This window comes from Canis lupus, chromosome 18 (assembly GCF_011100685.1).
Source record: "Canis lupus familiaris isolate Mischka breed German Shepherd chromosome 18, alternate assembly UU_Cfam_GSD_1.0, whole genome shotgun sequence".
NCBI lineage: Eukaryota > Metazoa > Chordata > Mammalia > Carnivora > Canidae > Canis > Canis lupus.
This window is the reverse complement of record NC_049239.1, coordinates 35,664,349-35,678,580: the sequence shown is the minus strand read 5'-3', so window position 1 is coordinate 35,678,580 and position 14,232 is coordinate 35,664,349. Positions and strand designations below refer to the sequence as shown.

Here is a 14,232-nt window from a genome sequence, read left to right as displayed (position 1 = left end):
AATCAATAGGAAAAAAGCAAACGATCCAATTAAAAAATGGGTAGAGAGGATCTGAATAGACACTTTTCAAAAAAAAACATACAGGTGGCCGACACATGAAACGATGGTCAATATCACTCAACATTAGGCAAAAATGCAAACCACAACAATGAGATATCACCTCATACCTGTTAGAATGAGTATTTCAAAAAGACAAAGAACAACAATTTTTGGCAAGGGTGTGGAAAAAAGGGAACCCTTGTGCACTGTTGGTGGGGATTTAAAATTGGTGTAGCCACCACAGAAAACAGTATGGAAGTTCCTCAAAAAATTAAAAATAGAAATACCATATGATCCAGCAATTCTACCTCTGGGCATTTATCCAAAGTAAGTGAAAACATTAATTTGAAAGGATATATGCATCTCTTTGTTCACTGCAGTATTATTTACGATAACCAGGACATGGAAACAACATAAGTATACACTGATGGATGAATGGATAAGAAGATGAAGTATGTCCACACACACACACACACACACACACACACTCACACACACACTGGAATATTACTCAGCCATTTGCAACAACAAGGATGGACCTTGAGGGTATTATGATGAGTGAAATTAAGTCAGAGAAAGACAAATACCCTATGAACTAATTTATATGTGGAATCTAAATAAATGAGACTTATAGATACAGAGAACAGAATAGTGGTGCCACAGGGGAGAGGGGCTGGAGGGTGAATGAAATGGGAGTCAAGAGGTACAAGCTTCCAGTCATAAAAGAAGTAAGTCATGGGGATGTAATGTACAGCAGGGTGACTATAGTCAATAGTATTGTCCTGCATATTTGAAAGTTGCTAGAAGAGTAAATCTTAACATTTTTTCATCACAAGAAAAGAAACAAGGTTTTGTAGCTTTGTATAGTGATGGATAGTAACTGGATTTATTGTGGTTGTCATAGTGTGTACAAATATCAAATCATTATGTTGTACGCCTGAAACTAGTATAACGGTATATGTCAATTATATCCCAATTTTTAAAAGTCTGTATAAAATGCATCCCAGTGCTAGACACAGAGAAACTTTCAACAGATGTGAGTTATTTTTATAGAAAACTCAATATGGTTATGTAAGTTGATCAAGGGACAGCTGGGTGGCTCAGTGTCTGTCTGCCTTTGGCTCAGGACGTGATCCCAGTGTCCAGGATCGAGTCCCACCATTGGGCTCCCTGCGAGGAGCCTGCTTCTCCCTCTGCCTATGTCTCTGCCTCTTTCTCTCTGTGTCTCTCATGAATAAATAAACAAAATCTTTTAAAAGAATTATAGGTCGATCAAAATTGCACAGCTAATGCAGAGTGGAGGTAGGATTTACTTAGATCTATATATGACGCAGTCCTTTTTTTTTCACAGCACTATCTTTCATATAGAGAATTATATTAACCAAATACATACGAACCATCTTGTAAACATACATCAGAAGGCAATCATGCCAACACTGCATTCAGAGGCTATGACATCTTTATATCCTTACTCTCTCCTTCTCCCTGATGTTGGGGGAAGCAGCTGCTTTTCTCACAAAAAGGCCCGAGGGCTGATGTTATTTTCTGCTCAAGTTTAAATATATGTGTTTTTTTTGTACAGACGCTCATTTGATATTCAAAGCCTGCACATTTGCTGACAATTTAGTGCAAAGGACCAAGATATACGAACACCTGAGACTGCAGGAACAGCAGGGCGACACTTTCTCACTCACGTGTCAGTCCACCTGTTCTCCTCTTGAATAACCTGACTCTCAGCTCAACAAAAGAGTGCACTAGCAGAAGAAACTGGAAGGAATCTCTTCCCATAATGTCCTGCATGTACTCCCAACTAAGGGCATGCTGGAGGAATGACATGAGGAAATGGGGCTCAGAAGCCAAGCCTACCTGATTAAGTAGTGGTTGATAATAGTGTCGAAGTAGCTGTAATACACAGCATTGTTCACATGGCCATACTGGTCATTGTCCTGCCACCTCGTCTGGATGGGTAAGAAGTACCCATAGTCCTCATGGTGTTGATGACAATCCACAACTCTCTGGTTCTTTGGTGATGTCCCCAAGGAACGGACATTCCTAGGAAGCAACCTCGAGACCCAGCAGGCCATAGTTGGTGATTGCTGTCCTGGAGCAGACCTTTAAGAAGAAAGCAACAAAGGATAAGGCTAATGTGCAGAAATCCTGACTGCAGGTTTACAAAAGCAATTTCATTAAATTTTGGCAATTGGTTTCAAAAGGAAATTCGATTTTTTTCCCTAGAAAATAAATCATCCCTGATAATCCAAGTCCTTGTCATAAATCTATTTACTTTTTTAAAGGACTCTTTACTAAAAAGGCTTTTTCAGACATTGACAGAAACAAATGAGGCCTCTTTTGAATTTGACTAGTGGAAATTTAAAGTATATTTGTATGGAGGTCTTCTGTTCCACAAAGTATTTCCAAAGCAAGTTCCTTCCTTCCTTCCTTCCTTCCTTCCTTCCTTCCTTCCTTCCTTCCTTCCTTCCTTCCTTTCTTTTTTTTAAGATTTATTTACTTTACTTGAGAGAGTGGGTAGGGTCAGAGGGAGAGAAAATCTTAAACTGATTCCATGCTAATCATGAAGCCTGAGGCAGGGCTCGATCTCACAACCCTGAGATCTCAACCTGAGCCGAAACTGAGGGTCAGACACTTAACTGACTTCACTACCCAGGAACCCCAGGGTGGGTACATTTATACTGAAATCTATAACACCACTCAGGGCATAAAGATAGAACTCAGGCAACCAGTATAAAATAAAATGTTTGCCAGAAGATATTATCAACTGAGGCTACCAACTATCAAGGCTTTTTGAAAGTGTGTTCTTTCTCTTGGGATGAAAGTAACTTTCCAAAAATGGGGAAAAATTTTTTAAATGCATAACAAAGTGGGGGAATAGCCAACAACCCAACAACAGCAGTTATATGCATTATTCCAGTCTGATATTTATGTATCTGTATATGCATTCTTAAACTGGCCCATACTGCACATGCCACGTCATCATCTCTTGTGCCCAACAGTAGATCATTATTATGTGTACATATTCTTCTACATCATTAGTAATGCTGAGTTCCATAATATTCCATTGTACTGAAACACTACAATTTATCAAATCCCCTATTGTTGCACACTTAGGACTCTGCTTCCAATTTTATTGACTGAGAGTAGAATCTTTGTAAATAAATCTACTCCCCACACAACCACGATAATTTTCTTAGGGTAAACACCTAGCAGCAGAATTGCTGAGTCCAAGGGCAAATAAATTATTAAAGATTTTGATATAAATCAATGCCCTCCGGAAAGGTGGTGCCAACTTAGACCCTCCCCAGCAGTGTATGAGCAGGTCAATTTCCTTGTCAATTTTAAAATGCTTTGTGAATTTGACAGTGTCATTTCTCTCATTTCCATACAAATATAATGAAATGTGCTAAGTAGAGAGATGACTCATGCCACCAGCAATAATAGAAGAACTAGGATCAGAATACACCGAAAGTGGTTTGAGAATCACTATAAAAGCGAGATGAGGGATCCCTGGGTGGCGCAGCGGTTTAGCGCCTGCCTTTGGCCCAGGGCGCGATCCTGGAGACCGGGATCGAGTCCCACGTCGGGCTCCCGGTGCATGGAGCCTGCTTCTCCCTCTGCCTGTGTCTCTGCCTCTCTCTCTCTCTGTGACTATCATACATAAATAAATAAAAATTAAAAAAAAAAAAAGCGAGATGACATGTAATAGAAGAACTGTTGGAGGGATCCCTGGGTGGCTCAGCGGTTTGGCGCCTGCCTTTGGCCCAGGGCGCAGTCCTGGGGTCCTGGGATCAAGTCCCGTGTCGGGTTCCTGGCATGGAGTCTGCTTCTCCTTCCTCCTGTGTCTCTGTCTCTCTCTCTCTCTCTCTCTCTCTCTCTCATAAATAAATAAATAAATCTTTAAAAAAAAAAAAAAAAAGAACTGTTGGAAGCTAAGAGCAAATAATCAAGGCAGCAGGACTTCACAGGCTGTAACCCTGGGGACAGGGGAACACACAAGTGAGCCCTGCCCTTGCTACTGCTGTTCCTCATCGGTGGGTTTGCCAGCTTGCCAGGTGGGCAGGGAATAAAGTCGGAGAGATGGCATCAACCTACAGCTCATGGTAGTCTTGCCGTGTTGGAAGAGGGGACAAAAAGTGATAGGCCGACATCCTGGAGAAAGGTGAACTGTAGAGAAGGTTCCCCTTGGGGCACCTGCTGCCTCCAACACTGCTTGTGCTCTGATGAGACAAACAGACTAAAAACCTAAGGAGAAAATACGAGTCTCATTGTGCTGAGGATGCAAGAATCAGCTTTCAGGGCTGCTGAGGACAAGGGTAAAGACTCCAGATTTTCAGTTTCAACCCGAGAAGGGCTACCCCGTTAACTGAGGACAAGCCTTAAATTGATCAGTTTCAAACAAGCTTGTCTACCCAAATATCATCTGTCAGCAGAAGGAAACTAAATCATCTCTAGAGGAAAATAATACCACTTATAGCCTCTACAACTTCTCATAAACAACGTCTGGCATCCGGTCGAAACCAACCAGGCCTACCAGGAAAGAGGAACAAATGATCAAAACCCAAAATCATTTTTAAAAAAAGACAATAAAGAGACTCAGAGACTCACACAAATTTTAAGACAGCCATGATTGCCAGACATCACAGATGAAGGGCTAACATCTACCCCTAATACATAAGGAACTCTAAATAAGAGGGTTAAGATTTTTAAAAACCCAATAGAAAAATAAGTGAAAGTCACAAAGAGATAATTCACAAATGTTTTTAAATGGCCTTTTAACATATGAAAAGATGAACTTCATAAGAGAAATTATAAGATTCTCTTCATAATAGAATTTATATATACTATTTATGCTATTTATATAAAGCATATGTAAACTCTACACATAGCATAATTTATAACTATGATGAGTTACCATTTCTCAATTATTAAATTTGGTAAAAATACAGAGCTTGACAGCACATTCTTCTGACAGGACTGTAAGGAAAGAGACACTCTTAGACACTGCTGGTGGGAATGTCCCTCACCTCTATGGGAGGAGAATTTGACAATATCTAACAAAATTACAAGTGAGTTTACCTTTTCACTCATATCTAAGAATTTACCTTGAAGGTACACCTTCAAGAATACAAAAATACGTATGAACAAGGAATATCACTATTTGTTATTGAAAAAATATTATGATAAAAGATACACAGAAGACTGGTTGCATAAACTATGGTACATTCCCAGGATGGTATATTCTACAGCTGTAAATAAAAACTAAAGAAGGTGTGATAAGGAGTGATTTCCAGGATGTATTTGCAGTCAGTCAAAATAAGCAAAGTGCAATAAACCATATATAGTATCCTACTTCTGTGTAAGAGAGAAGAGATAATAAGCTCTTTTCTGGGAGATACTGGCTAGCTGGAGCAAGGCAGAGGGAGAGCACCAAGATGGTATCCACAACCTATGTTCCTTGAAAGCAGCTTTATTAGATGTATGCCAAACCTGAAGCCCACTCATCAGAACAAAGCTCCAGGACAGGCAAAAAGGCCTGTTTCACAGGACTGGGGTGTGCTTCAGTCTACTATCTGTGCAATGCCCTGGAGGTGGCACCCTGCCAAGAACTCTCTCTCTCTGATAGCCATAGTCTCCTGAGACCCAGCAATGCAAGCCCCTACCCCACCCCGAGCTACTAAAGCCAGACGATCAAGGGGTGTCCTCTGGATAGCAGCTGCAAAAAACAGGGCACCAAACACAAAGGCTCCTATCCAGGAAATGCTGGTGCTCTAGAGCACGGCAAAGAGAGAGCATAAAGATGGCACCAGCCAGTCTCCATCCCCAGAGAATGTTCCAGCAGTCTACCAGATGTGTTAAATTAGATGCCTATCCTCCAGGCTGATGCTTTAATAAGATAATTATTTATTTATATTTACGAAAAGAAACTCAAGAGGCCTGAACCTGAAACATTATAATGAGGGTGCATTAACAATGTGGATAGGGGTGAAGAAGGGGAAGTAACACTCCGCTGAATATAGCTTTTTGTGTAATTTTGGGGTTTATGTTAATGTTTTACATACACAAGATGATGACAGGGATGATGATGATGATGATGATGATGAAGTTAAATTAACAATGATGGAAGAGAAAGAAATATAAAATGGAATATAAACAGAAACATATGAGCCCAACTATATTTCTAATGAGTGACAATCACACTGAAGGGAAAAATAATTACTTTTTCTTTTTCTTTTTAAAGATTTTATTTATTCATGACAGACAGAGAGAGAGAGAGGCAGAGATATAGGCAGAGGGAGAAGCAGGCTCCATGCAGGGAGCCTGATGTGGGACTCCATCCCAGGACTCTAGGATCATGTCCTGAGCCGAAGGCAGACTCTTAACTGCTGAACCACCCAGATGTCCCAATAATTACTTTTTAATACAGAATTTTGACTCTATACCCTCATCTAAAGACAAAAATTTTTTACAAATACTAAACACTGGCTAGTGCACATGTTTTTTTATAGCAGTAGGGTTAACAATCCTGAAACTGCTTTCTGTGAATCTAAGACTGGGAAAAAAGAGATATGCCAAGGATAATGTGAGCCAAGTTTCTCCCTTGCCAAAAGGATTTACAAATAGAAGAAAAATTAAAATGAACCTTCTGGTGCTAGATTAGACTTTGAAGTATCAATATGAACTCATAGATTAGAGATAGAAAGAGATTTCTTAGCCCCATTGAGCCTAGACACAATGGCACTCCAGTAGCAAAATGATTATACGTAAGTGTCCAGATCTTAGGTGCTACACACCTTTCTCCACAAAAAGAAACCAGAATGCTTTAGAGAAATGACTGATTCCAGTGGTGGGGCAGATAAAATAAAAGACGATTCTGGAATACCTCACTGTGCCAGCAAGTAAAGAAATGTTCAAGAAGATGGTAAAAGTTCATAGAAGCCTAACTGAGGGGGTTTTAAATGACCAAATCTGTACTATTTGAGCATTAAATTTGAAAATAAGATCAATGGGTGGCACCTAGGTAGCTCAGTCAGTTGGGTGTCTAACTTGATTTAGGTTTAGGTCATGATCTCAACGTTGCGAGATCAAGTCCCACATCAGGCCCTTGCTGGGCATGGAGCCTGCTTGGGATTCTCTCTCCCTTTCCCTCTGACCCCTCACTGCTCTCTCCCTTTCTAAAAAGAACAAATAAATAAAATTAGATTAATGAATTATAAACTTTTCTTTTTTTAAAGGTTTTATTTATTTATTCAAGAGAGACAGAGAAGTCAGAGACATAGGCAGAGGGAGAAGCAGGCTCCTCGCAGGGAGCCCGATGTGGGACCCAATCCCAGAACCCTGGGATCACACCCTGAGCAGAAGGTAGAGGCTGAACTGCTGAGCCACCCAGGCGTCCTGATTATAAACTTCTCAAATAAGTCTTCAAAATTAATAAATGGGGTTAAAGGAAAAGTTATTCTTTATGTAAGTATGCCAAGTAATAAGTGTAGAAAGGATAATAGATTTAAAAATCATCATTTTGCAAATATCACAGTAATAACTGATTCAGTCAAGAATCATCAATGGATGCTAAGATACACTAGGTACGAGTTTGGTGAGGAATATAATATTTATATGACCCCCAAATATTTCTCCCACAAATTACTTACCCATTATAAATCAATAACAGTGACTTTATGGTGGATCACACACAAAGACAGTATGATTTATCCAAGTCAATTATACCAATAACGAACCAAGAGACTAAGACACAATATCACATCTGTGTCATTTCTGGCAACAATGCATTATCTGAATCAAACATGATGAAGCATCAGAAAAATCAAAATCGAGGAACATTCCACAAAGTAACAGTTCTATACTCTTAAAAAATATCAAGATCATGAAAGATAAATAAGAGTGGAAGAATTATTTTAATTAAGAGAGATTAAATAGCCCTAAATGCATGATCCTAGATCACATACTGGACTGGGAAAAAGTGTAGCTATAAAGATCATTATTGGGATAACTGATAAAATTTGAATTTAAATTGTAGATCACACAGTAATATTGTATCAATATTAAACTTTCTAATTTTGATAGTTATACTGTGGTTATGTAAGATGAATTCCTTGTTTTCAGTAAACACAAACTGAAGAATTTAGGAATAAAGAAGCATGACATCTGCAACATCCTGTCAAATGATTCAGAAAGAAATAATGTGTGTGAATGTGGCAGGGGATAACACCTATACATGGAAGAGAGGGTGATAAAGCAAATGAGGAAAAATGTAACACATTTGTGACTCTAGGTAGAAGATACACAGTAATGCTTTCCATAATTCCTACAAGTTTTCTGTACACTTGAAATTCTAAAAAAAAAATTAAGGCTGATCCAAAAAGATATCATTCATATGTTCAAAAAACAGGTAAAAAATATGATCATTTTACCAGAGCACTGGAATCTACTAAATATAATCATTATATTATGAACTCAGTAGATAGGTAAAACAACAGATTAGTCACAGTAGAAGAAAAAATTAATTAACTGGAACATAGGTCAGCCTAAATATTCAGATTGAAGCACAAACAGATAGATTTAAAATACAAATAAGCGTGACTGACATATATTGGATAGCACTTTTTTAAAGTGCTATTGTTAATAATTGTTGTAATTAAAGTTCTAGATAAACAGGAGGCAGGTAATGAGTAAGAAGCAATAGTTGAAGAGATACAGAAAAATTTCCCAAACTGAAAGACAGAGAGCCACAGATTCAAGAATCACTGTAATGCCCATTTGGTTAAATTAAAGAAAAGCAACCATAACAAAACTGCTGGAACCCAAAGACTCTTGAAGAAAAAAAGACAAGACATTTTACCTTCAAATAACAACCTAAGTTGACTTATTCGATGGAAATAATGGAAAACGGAAGACAAAAAAATGGCACCTTTAAAGTTCTTAAAGTAAATAATTGCAAAGCTAGAATTCTACACCCAGAGAAAATATCCTTCAAAAATGAAATCTAAATAAATAGCCATTTTAACAAAACCTGAGAGAATTCATCCCAGCAGATTTTAAGCAGGACAATGATCCTTAATGGAAGCATAATAAGACAGAAAAGAATGAAGAGTACTGAATAAAGAGTACTGGAAAAGGTACATAGTGGGTAAATTTAAATTAATATTGACTGCTTAAACAATAATATGATTAATATCTTCTGGTTTTTAACATATGCATATGATATAAATATATATAGACATATATTTAAAATAGTCCACAATAGGAGCAAAGGGATAATAGAGCAAATTTAGTTCTAAGGTCCTTGCATTCTTCAGTAAGTGGTAAGAATCCTAACTTAAGGTTCACTGTAAGTCCAGAATGCATGTTGTAACCTCTAGGATAATAACAAAAATAATAGAAAATGAATATTTAATTAACAAAAGGAAAACTAATCAATAAAAACATATTTTCAAATCCAAAAGAAGGAAATATGTAAGATGAAATGACCAAAAAACAGATGAGACAAACAAAAAACGAACAGTAAGGTAGTAGACTTAAGAAAAAAATAGCAAAAATTACATTAGTTGTAACTAAATACGCCAAATAATAGACAAAAATTGTAAAAATTGATTTTTCTTAAACCCAACTACACATTACTTAAATGTAAGGACACAGAAAAGCTTAGACTAAAAAGATTGAAAACATACAAACATCAACAACAACAGAAAAAGGCTGGTATAAATGTACTAAAGACAGGCAAAATAGATTTTAAGAAAAGAAGTAATACTATACAGAAAGAAACTTTTGGTAAAGGGAGAAGTTCAATTAAACATGAAGATCTCACAACATAGTCTCAAATGTAGCAAAAGCTAACAAAACCAAAGGAGTAACAAATTCCCAATCCCAGTAGACAGCTTTAACACACCTCTCTCAGCTAAAAGAACAAGAAGAAAATGAATTAGTTAAAAGAAAATTAGAGCAGTGTGATCAACAAACTTAACATAGCACCCAATGATTATAGAATATACCTGAGTTTCAAGTAGCTCTAGAACAGTTACCAAAATAAAATATACCAGCCTGTAAAAAAAGTCTCAACAAATTTAAAAGAATTAAAATCAGAATATGCTCTCTCACCACAGTGGAACTAATCTAAAAAACAATAACATTGAAAAAACTTTGAAAATCCTTAAATACCTGAAAATCAATTAATAAAGTTGCAAATAACCTAGGAGTTAAGTAAGAAATCATAATAGATATACAATAAAACATTTTCAACAGAATAAAATGCAAATATGATACATAAAAATTTGTGGGATACAGCTCATCTATACTTAGAGAAAATATAATAATTAAGTGAAAAATCTAAGGATGAAAAATCAATGATCTAAGGATCCACCTCAAGAAGCAGGAAAAGGAACAGCAAATTAAACTCAAAGAAAGGACAAGAGCAATAATAAAAGGACAAAAATTAATTAAATAAGAAAAAAAGTATAATAGAGCACAGGTCAGTAAACTTTTTCTATAAAGGGACAGAGTAAATACTTCAGACCTCGTAAGCTACATGATCTATCACAACTATTCAACTCTACCATTGTAGTACAAAAGTAAGCACAGACAATACAGAAATGAATGAATTCAAATGTTTTCCAATAAAACTGTATTTACAAAAACAGGTGATGGGCCGATCTGACCAGAAGCCATATTTTGCCAATCCCTGTAATAGAGGAATACAACAAAACTGAAAGTTGGCTCTTTAAATTAAAAAAAAAAGAAGTAGAAGAATTGATAAAATGCTAATAATACTATAAGGTGGAAAAGAACATCACTACAGATCTTACAGGCATTAAAAATATTAGAGGCATTATAAATAACTGTAGACCAACAAATCTGATAATTCTGATGAAATGGACAGATACCTTTTTTAAAATACTAATTTACCAAAAGCAACACAAGATGATAGATCTAGATAATCCAGATAGTATTATGCCTATTAAAAATAAGAACCTGTAATTTAAAGCCTATTCATAAAGAAAACTTCAGGTCCGAATCGCTTCATCAGTAAATTATTTAAACATTTCAAAAAGAACCAACACCAATCTTATATAAATTATTTCATAGAATGGATAAAATAAAATCACTTCTGAATTCATTTTACATGGTCCATACCAAAACTTAGCAATAAATAATTATTACCAGAAAGAAAAAGTATAAGCCAATCTCTCTCATGAACATAGATGAAAAAAATCTGACAAAACCAAATAAAAATATTAGCACATCAAATCCTATGATACAGAAAAAGAATAGATTTCAACCAAGTTAATTCATAACAGTAATACAAGGCTACTTTAACATCTGAAAATCAATCAATATAATTTACCCCATCAACTAAGTAAGAAAAATTATATAGTCACTAAATAGATGCCGCCCAAAAAAAGGCATTTGATGAGATTTAATGCCTGTTCATGGTGTTTAAAAATCTTGATAAACTAGTAATAGAAGGAAACTTCCTATTCCCCTGAGATTGGGAATGAAAACAGAGTGTCTGATATCATCACTTCTATTAAGCACTGTAATGTTTACTGTACTATTAAACATTATCATCATTGTATTTCCATTAAGCATGGTGATCCAAAGGAAAGAAATTAAAATTATTAAAATTATTTTTTAAGTTGTAAAAAAAAATCTGTGTCATTGGCGACAGATGATATGATTAAATACATAAAATATTCAAAATAATCTACAAATAAAAGTGAATTTAGCAGTCATGGGATATAGATATCATACTTAAAAGTCAATTATATTTCTATATACTAACACTGAACAACTGGGAAATGAAATTTTAAAACAATATCATTGACATTACTATAATATAAGCTATCTAAGAATATCCAGCATCAAAAATACCAGATACGAGGAACAAAGCTAACAAAAAACATGTAAGATGCATACATTGAAAACTACAAAGCATTGCTGAGAGAAATTAAGGAAGGGCTACATAAATGGAGGGATGTACTATGTCCATGGATTAGAAGACTATTGCAAAGTACGTCAGTTCTCTGCATTGATCTTGAAGTTCAATGTAAACCCAATCAAAACTTGAGCCGGCTTTTCTATAAAAATTAATAAACTGATCCTAAATTTTTACTTGGAGAGACAAAAGAGCTAGAATAGCCAAAAGAAACATGAAAAAGAATAAAGTTAAAGAATTTACATGATCAAATATCAAGATGTATTATAAAGTACAGGGTAATTAAAATATTGGTAGTGTATACAGGATAGACAAATAAATCACTGATACAGAATAGAGGGTCTATGAAATAGACCACTCATAAGGCCACCTAATTTATGAAAAAAGTGCTATGAAATGCAATGGGGAAAAGATGGTGTGTTTAATAACTGACTTTTTTTAATGAAACTTTAACCTACCTCAAAGCATGCACACATGTCAATTCCACATCAATTACAGATCTAAATGTAAAAGGAAGAACAATAAACCTTCTGGAAAGTAAGACAGGCTATATTCTTAATGTTGAAGTGAGCAAAATAAATCTCTGAATACAGAACATAAAAATCACTTACCATAAAAGAAAAGATTAATAAATATAACTTCCTCAAATTTAAGAATTTATGTTTATCAAAAGATATCAGTAATGCAATACACACATCCAGCAAAGAACTCATATCGAATATATACAGAGAACTTCTAAAAATCAATGAGAAAAAAATGGACAACTCAATTTTTTTTAAATAAGCAAAAGACTTACATAGGCACATCATGAAAGAGGATATACAAATGGTCAATAAGCATAATGAAAGGTGCTAACCATCATTAACCATCAGGAAAATGCAATGATAACTACAATGATTTCACTTTTAAGCCCCTCAGAATGGCTAAAATTTTATTTTGTTGGTGAGCATGTAAAGCAACTAGAACTTTAATACTCTTCTGGTGGGAGTATGAATGGTAGCTATCATTCGGGAATCTATTTCACAGTATATACTAAAACTGTACAAACACCTATCCTGTGATCCAACAATTCCACTCCTTTGTATATATCCAACAGAAAAGCATACATATGTCCACCCAAAGACACAGACAAGAATACCTATAGCAACATTGTTCACGTAGCCCCAAACTGGAAACAAAATGAATAGTAGGATGGATAAATAGTGGTAGACTCATGCAATAGAGGACTACACAACAATGAAAAATGACTTTCTGATACACATAATCACATTAATATATCTCAACAGAAATAATTTTGAGGGAAAGAAACAAAACACAAAAGAGTACTTGCTGTATGACTGCACTCATATAAAGTTCCAAAATGAATCAGAGTGATTCTTACTTTTGATAAATAATGGGGTGGGACATAAAGAATGTCTTTGCAGCGTTAGTTGTGTTCTACAACTTGGACTGGGTGGTGCTTACATGGGTATATTACTCTGCAGAAACTTATCAAACTTCTTTCACTTGTGAATATGCTGTACATCAAACAAAACATTCTCCCCAAAAGTATGCTATGTGGACAGAAGTTATGTGATTAGATTAAGTCTCCAGTGTCCAGAGGAGTCTGTCATTTTTTTATACAGGGAATTTATCTCTTGTCCACTCTAATGCTAACTCAAAAAAACTTGAGGAAGTTAAGATTCTTCTTCATCCATATAAGGCCTTGTTATATCAGCTGTTTTATGGATGTGCACATACAACCCCAAGCAGACACTGATACAATGGATTTTAACTCTCACTTAGTAAAAAAAGAAAGCAATGTCTTAGAATTTTTGCTGACCTGAAAATAACCTGCCATCTAGGTGACATGTAAAAGGAGAAGGTTCTTAAACGTGTACATTTTTACAGTAAACTTTTTGTAAGGAATAAGCCTTCATCACCTGTACCTTTTGAGAACACAGGTGTTAATATTCATTCACTTGAACACACACAAATATCTCAAAATAAATAAAAGAATGCTCTGCATGGTGCTGAGTACCAGGGGGTATTTTGACTGACCACCAAGAGAAAGTAGAGGAAAAGTATTTTTTAAAGCAATTTTAAAGAACTGTATTGCAAGTAGCAAAGAACACTAGCATACCCAAAGGAAATCAATTTTGACACCTGCTTCATAGATATTCAGATTTTACAAACAATACTAATGGCATTCCAAACCCTTTGGGAAGTGCCCTGACTTCACAAAGTAAATCACC

At 35.7% G+C, this 14,232-nt stretch overlaps 1 protein-coding gene across 1 annotated transcript in view; it reads right to left on the bottom strand.

The window, feature by feature from the left end:
• Positions 1-14,232, bottom strand: part of LOC102157112 — a 173,016-nt gene that overhangs the window by 86,903 nt on the left and 71,881 nt on the right. Inside the window, 1 exon segment of the mRNA XM_038563119.1 lies at positions 1,906-2,151. Within this exon segment, the coding sequence (XP_038419047.1) occupies positions 1,906-2,123 (218 nt within the window). The 5' untranslated portion in view covers positions 2,124-2,151.